At 39.7% G+C, this 7,363-nt stretch overlaps 1 protein-coding gene across 1 annotated transcript; it reads right to left on the bottom strand.

Moving 5' to 3' along the window:
• Positions 1–1,386: 1,386 nt before the first annotated feature.
• Positions 1,387–4,321, bottom strand: LOC120111009 (homeobox-leucine zipper protein ATHB-13-like). The gene is made up of 4 exons (XM_039127273.1): positions 3,890–4,321; positions 3,465–3,676; positions 3,013–3,389; positions 1,387–2,299 (listed from the first exon to the last, which is right to left on the bottom strand). Exons 2-4 carry the CDS (start codon positions 3,595–3,597, stop codon positions 1,964–1,966), a joined length of 846 nt encoding a protein of 281 aa, XP_038983201.1. The 5' UTR covers positions 3,598–3,676; positions 3,890–4,321; the 3' UTR covers positions 1,387–1,963.
• Between the last annotated feature and the right edge of the window lie 3,042 nt (positions 4,322–7,363).

Raw genomic sequence — 7,363 nt, 5'->3', positions numbered from 1 at the left:
CCTTCGGCTCCAGGGCTTCGGCTCTCTCTCTCTCATTCAGTGTTCTAGGGGGTCTGTGACTTGGGGTTGCCGGCAGAGGCTTAAATCATTTGTTTAAGGGATGAGACCTCCTCTGAGAGGTCCCATCCTCTCCTTCCTTCCTTGCTTCGAGACTATCAGCCGCTCCCCCCGGTCTCAGGCGCGCCGGAATCGGCTGCCAGTAGGGGGGTTGAGGTGGCGGCTCCAGGTTTTGCATGGCTGGGGGGCCCCTCGGTGAGGTCCCATCCCCCCTGCCCTCTTAGCTTCGGGAGCTTCCAGCTGCCCCCCTTGCTCTGCCGTTGCGTCTGGCCTTGCCACGTGGGGCATGAGGTGACCCTCCCCTGTCGGCCAATCGTGGCCTTATCCTTTCTCTTTCCAGCATGAGGTGGCAACCTCTTCCCGGTTGCCACTCTGATAGTACTGCCCACAGTAAAATTTTGGGCCCAAACTCCTAACTGGGCCTACTTCTTATTGGGCCTAGTAGGTTCTGGGCCCGGACATTACAGCAACACCTATGCAAGTCCTTCGCAAAGTTGGCAATTGCATCTTTTATTTTTTCGAGCCCAAAAAATTGCTGGAAATAGGGCCATAACAAGGGATGGAGTAGCCTTTTAGATCAAATATATTTTCGTGAAGCTAATGAAACTGTGGATTAGATGGTCGTCTATGTGGTCAATTATATAGATAGTACCATGTGGGCTAGGATGAGGAGCTGTCTCGGGTACTTCTAGATATTCTGTTTTCTTACTTTATTCGGTATATTCGTACCCATCAGATATGAATCGGCCGACCTAGTAAAAAAAAAAAAAAAAAAAAAGCTAAAAAAGTGAACTCAGAGGTCAAGGATAAAGAAAGCAGGGAATCTTATTAATCTTTTGTATTTTAAAGGGGTTAAATGTAATTGTAGATGGTGATATTTAGGGTGGTGTACTCCTCTTTCAAAAACCCCAAAGGGTTGTAAGAGAGTGGGTGACAGTGGGTCACATGCCTCCCTTCTTACCTTGAATGCGAGGCTTTTGTGAAGCCAGAGAGAGGGTCCCTTCTCAGCAGGACGTTACCACCAAAACCACAGACAGGGCCATTTCCAACACCTTGTTTTCTTCCCCTTGGTCCTTAGGCGCCAGTACCTATATGCCCTCTCCTTACCTCTTTGTCCACTTCCTTGATTCCTCTCCCAATTCTCTCTCCTCTTTTCTCTCACTTTCAGTCATGTAGATCTGTAGATCTTTTCTAGAGTTTGATCCGATTTGTGGTTAGTTTGCTGAGCCAAGCATAGATCACAAAAGCACTTTGAATCAGCATGACTCCATCCTAAAAAGTTTCCTATATCCAAAATAGAGTTCGGAATATCATATTTAGAGGCAGAGGTTTAGCAAGAGGAACATTATATATCTTCTATAAGCAACCAGAATCGCTACTAATATATCTCTCTCTCTCTCTCTCTCTCTCTCTCTTTCTTATAAGTTATAACCGAGTAGAAAGTAGCCTTTCTTCTTCTTTTGACTGTTTATAGTAGCTGCATAGCTGAACTTTATATCCGCCAGAGTTTCTTCAAACACTTGAATCAGTACCCACATGTTCTTCCTTTGCGAGCATAAAGGAGGACGCCAGTATATGGAGAAAAATACCCATTATTTCATGGTCCATGGAGGAGCCAAGGACCATCGCCCAAAACATATATAAACTAGGTCCATCTCAAAACAGCTGCCCAAAATGTCGTAGTAGTATGGGGAAGAAAAGATGGAGACTAGCTTCAAAGAACTTCTTATTCCCCCAGCACCTCCTTCCAAGGTTCAATTTTTTCACCAGCTTCGTTCTTCAAACACCCAAAGTGAAGGAAAACGCTAAGTTATGACCGTGACCAACCGGCAAATTTGTCGCGCATGCGGAGAATGATGAACCGCGCAGTTCTCAATGGATGACCAGAGGAGCATAGCTGAATGTGTCAATGGAAGTTGTGCTGCTCTGACCATGACCAGAAGGCAGTTTGATCTTCTATGCTGCAGAACATGTTAAAGTTCTCCTCTTGGATGCCATGCTCCATCTTGGGGCCTTGGGTCTCTGCTTTGGAGGAGCTCTGGAGGAGATGAGCAGCACCAGGGGATCTATATGCAAGAAATGACCTGCTTTCTTGGGGATTTGAAGGGCCATCAGTGGCTTGTGTTCTTGAGATACCCAAGTTGACGTCAGTGCTGTTCTCACTCTTGTTGCTGCAAGAGCCCTCAGTTTCTTTATTCAGGTTGATGGGCTCAGTTCCTTCTCTTCCTTTAAGTGCCAAGATCTGCACATGTTTATTAGTTCCATCAACTTAAAAAGAAGAAAACATCACCAAAAGGCGTATGATTTATTGAGAGCTAATTAATAAAAGGATATATCAAAGTATGATGCAATTCATTCCAGTTATTTCTCAGGTGTAAAAAAGACAAAAATTGATAATTTGACCAACCTATCTATTCATCGCAATTAAAAAAAAGGGAAAAAAAGAAGTTTCTAAGAATCATAATCCTTTCACGAAGTGGTTACCAATTGATTACCTGAAGTCGGACTAAGAAAAGTCAGAAGAAATGAAACAAAGCTGAGTTCAATCAACTTCGAAAAAAATGTTGTAAGAACCACATATAATTAAATGAGAGGAAACCATTATAAGATGTTGAATTATGATGCAATTCAATTCGGTGACTACAAAAGATCAAATAGAGTTTCCTATATAAATGAAGGACCCCGACATTTATTGATCAGGAACAAAATCTTGCAAAATAATGGAGTTTCTAAGACTTATAATCCAATCACCAAGTGGATACCAAATGACTACCAAAAGTGGCCAATCATTCTCAATAGACACAAAAAACAATACGACAGACAAATAATTGACATCATATCAATCTCAACCAAATGGCTGATTTAAGCCAACAATTAGCAGAGAGAGAGAGAGAGAGAGAGAGGCTGATTTCCTCAAGAGATTATGAATTCCATGCGGCAGTTCCCAAACAGTACCTCAGCCTGAAGTTTCCTGTTGTGGGCTTTGAGAGCATCGTTCTCAGCTTTGACAGCCTCAAACTGCCTCTTGAGGGAATCATAGTCCTTCTCCAATTGCTTGGTCTTCCACCTGGCCCTCCTGTTCTGAAACCATATGGCAATCTGCCTAGGCTGCAGCCCGAGAACCCTGGCCAACTGCATCTTCCTCTCTGGCTCCAGCCTGCTCCCCATCTCAAAATTCCTCTCCAGAGTCCTCACCTGCTCCAAATTCAGCCTCTTCTTTTTCTCCCCCACCTGCGAGCAATCATCGGAGAGCTCATCCTCTGCATTCATCTCCTCACAGGCTTCGACGCCGGCGAATGACATGGACCTCTTCCCCAGCATTGTGGCCGCACCTGCACCAACGAACCAATTTGAGAAAGCCTCAACCTGAAGTCTTGACGATTAGTTTTGCGCCAGATCCTCCTCACCTCTGAAGTCCTGTGGATTGGTGGGTAGCAGGGGACTAAGAGTTGGGGGCTGGTGGCTCTCTTCATGGGGCAGCAAGAAGTTTGTAGGGAAGGAGGCAGGCGTTCCGTTGCAAGTAATTTGGTTGTTAAACATTGGTGGTCACAAGCCAATTATGAAAGGATGGCCTTGTTGAGATTTAATGGTGACATGGGTGAAAGGGAAAGGAGATGGTCTTGTGACAGTGAGTGGATGGAAACAGGAAATAGAGAGAACAGAGCACCGAGATATCATAAGAATTTGGAAGACGGAGAAGGAAAACAAGCAAGACGATTAGAGATGATGGAAGGAGCGATTGGTGCATGAAATGGAAAAAATGTCAGTCTATACTCCGAACAAAAACGTCGTGCTGAGTCCAAATTACAGGTATAAATAGAAAAGAGAATACCAATGTTGGGCTTGGTATGGGGATTAGGGACGACGAAGATGGCGTCAGCAGTCACGCACCGGTTCGAGAATCCAAGAGCTGTGGATGCAGTGGCTACAATAATCATATGATTGTCTTGTCATGAAGTGATATTGTCATGCACCCCTGTCCGAAGGCATCATTGTTCTTCTAGGGAAGAACAGGGGTGGGATTTGTATGGTTTGGAAGAACAGGGGTGGGATTTGTATGGTTTACTTCTTGGTAACGAGTGGTGAAATATTTTTGGTAAGTTAAAATGCCAATGGTTCAATGAAGTTGGCAGTTAAGTGGGCAGGGCAGCTACATCTTATGGTGGAGAGAGAGAGAAAAAAAGAGAGTTATTATAAGGAACAAAAGATAGCAGTTTCATGGATCCCTTCTCCGCCCTCACGCAGCAAGGAGTGGGATGATTCAAGCAGCGGGGGGGTGCTTTGCTCCTCATATTTACTCCTTTTTTAGAGCAGATGTCATACCAGCAGCCAACTAAAACTTTGTTGGAGCGAAAAGAATGCATAACTTTTAGTCAAAATTATTTTACCTTCATGATTTATTTTACTCAATTTTTCATCTTCAAAAGAGTCATCAAATTCTGGCAAATTTATATTTTTGAAAATATCATATTTACATGTTAGAAAACAATTCTGTCTAAAAGCGTAAATCATTTGGACCCAATTATTTATGTCAATCCTTTTCCCTCTTATTAATCCAAGCATGGTGCAAAAAAAAAAAAAATCTCTTCATAGTTAGCAGGCTATGTGACAAGAGGGGATTGGCACCACTTACAATCAATGTGAGTCCTAGAAAGTTTTGATGTGAAGTGGTATTCCTGTTATGAAACATAGTGCCGGAGCTTTTTTGGTACGAGAATTGGATCCGAAAGCATTTTAAAAATAATACAAGATTTTGAAATTGTATAAGACTAATAAAGGAATAAATTTAAAACATCAATGTAGGAAATGTGTTTCGTGAGAAAGTTCATTTGTCCACTCAAAAACTTATTCAAGTTGCTTTTTTTGGTTCTTGAGTGTTTGAGGTAACTTCTACTTCTTTTTTTGTTTTTTTCTGGCTAAGAAAAAGAATGAAAGGCCTATCTATATACTTTAGTCATGTCCAAAATCTTAAGGAAGCACATATCAGATTCCCAACTCAAAAATTCCCCTATATTTGGGAAGTTGTCATTGCTGAGTTATGATGACACTACAGCTCGTATAAAGTAAATTTATCAAGAAGATTGACCAAATTACTTTTTACAGGTGGATCGCAAAAATTAGATGAATAAGTTTTTAAATAGAGGAATATTGGGATTTTTAGTGAAAGTAAAAAAAAATCTAAATAGAGAGATCTAATAAGAGCTCTTTCAAGCACATGTTCGTACATTCTTTGATAAACATAGTGAGCCATGTCTCATCATTTGATATTATCCTACAGTTTGGGCCCTAATAATTAGCAAGATGCTGGCTTATTTTTAGCACCATACCAAATGGCCTGGGATTGAATCCTACCTTCATCAGGTTTGGAGGAGGTTGGCGAAATTTGGGGAGCATTACCTCTCCTTATGTGGCTCATTGTGGCCTTCTATGATTATACCAACAAAAAAAAAAATGTAATTAGCACATTCAATATCATTATTTTAAAAAGTATAGTTTTGCAACTTGAAAAATTAAGGCATTGAAGAATACGATAAGAAAATAAACATAATTAAAACATAGATTGTTTAGTATAACAATAATATAATTTCACAATACTTGAAGAAATGAAGTATTTGTGGGAATTATTTTAGACTAAAATCTACTATTGTTTTTTGATGAAAATAAATAGACATTTTTAAAGGGTGTTTTTATATGATAAAATCATGACCTAAGTGTTATCTTATTGCTCATGCCTGCGGCTGGTAATCTGATTGTTGGGTTGAGTTAAGATCTGGTCAAAATCCTATATCAACATGTCACGCTCCGAACCCATCATCCAGGTTGACCAAGTGACACAGCCACATAGTTTTAAAGCAAGACCTTAGAGATCATATAAGGCCTAAGATGAACAATCTCCATATAATACCAATAATTATAATAAAATCAATCCAATAAAACTACTAACATTAAATAATCAACTAGAGATCATATAAGGCCTAAAATTAATGATATCCATATATACCAATAATTATAATAAAATCAATCCAATAAAACCACTAATATTATAAAGTTCAGATATCCATTGGTATAAAAAAAATAATAGAGATAACTAGCTAACTAACTACTAGCTGCACAATCTCCTCGTCCCTCTCATTCGAAACTACACCTTCTGTGACTTTGAAAAAAATACAAAGAAGAATATGAGTTTTTCTAGCCGAGTAAAAATTCCGAACCGCTACACCATAAGTAATAAAAAAATAATCAAATGAACAATACCAGATAAAATAAATACCATATCAATACTCGAAAAGTTCATACAAATAACAAGCATATAAGCTCTCAGTATCATCTTACCAAAGAAGCATATATATATACACACATATAACTCATTAACTTAATTTTCAAATTTCATAGCAACATTTTTTCGACTTTGGACTAACCAAGATCATGACCCAGTCCAAGACTACTAAACAAAATTTCATTTGCAAGCCCATGGAGGCTATCCCATACATAAGCTCATGGATGCTATCCCATGTGTAAGCTTATGGAGGCTATCCCATACATAAGCTCATGGAGGATATCTCACGCATCTGCTCATGGAGGCTATCCTATGACGAAGTTAGTCCAAATCATATCTTATTCATCTGATTTATATGTTACTTTTATCAAATCAATTTTTACTTACACAATGTATTTATTTCAAATTCAAGGTATCATTGTTCGCATAATTATGTTTTCAATATCTGATATATATTATAACTATATAAGTATATTCGTATTGGAAATCATATAAAACATAGCGTCACATGCCAAATCTATTGATGTAAAACTCATGATGCAAATCCAGCGGTACAAATTAATATATATATATATATATATATTGGTGACTAATACAAGGATTCTTACTTCTACCGAAGACTCACTAAGCATAGCAATCACTTACCCACTTTATGAACTACGAACTGGGGTGTAGAGTGCCTCGATCAGAATCTTCTTGCGCATATTACTCTTTCCTTACAAAATCAAATCCGATTATCAAAAAAAAATTACGCAATAGACTAGTAACCTAGATTGCCTACTAGCATCCATCAGTATGTCCCCCGAATCTCTTCTACTAATTACCTGGTTCAATTAGAAAGAGAAAAAGGGAGAGGAAGAATCAATGATAGAGAATAGAGGTAGGAAGGGAGAGAGAGATAAAAAAAAAGGAGAGAGAACGAGAGAAGGAAGAGAAGAGAGAGAAGAAAAGAGAAACCTCTCTTCTCTCTTCATGAACTGGGAGGTTCATCTCCCCCTCCCCCTTCGGTCAGCACCAGGGGCAACCACG

Source organism: Phoenix dactylifera, chromosome 6 (genome assembly GCF_009389715.1).
Source record: "Phoenix dactylifera cultivar Barhee BC4 chromosome 6, palm_55x_up_171113_PBpolish2nd_filt_p, whole genome shotgun sequence".
In the NCBI taxonomy this organism is placed as follows: Eukaryota; Viridiplantae; Streptophyta; class Magnoliopsida; order Arecales; family Arecaceae; genus Phoenix; species Phoenix dactylifera.
This window is presented reverse-complemented; position numbering and strand designations above follow the sequence as displayed.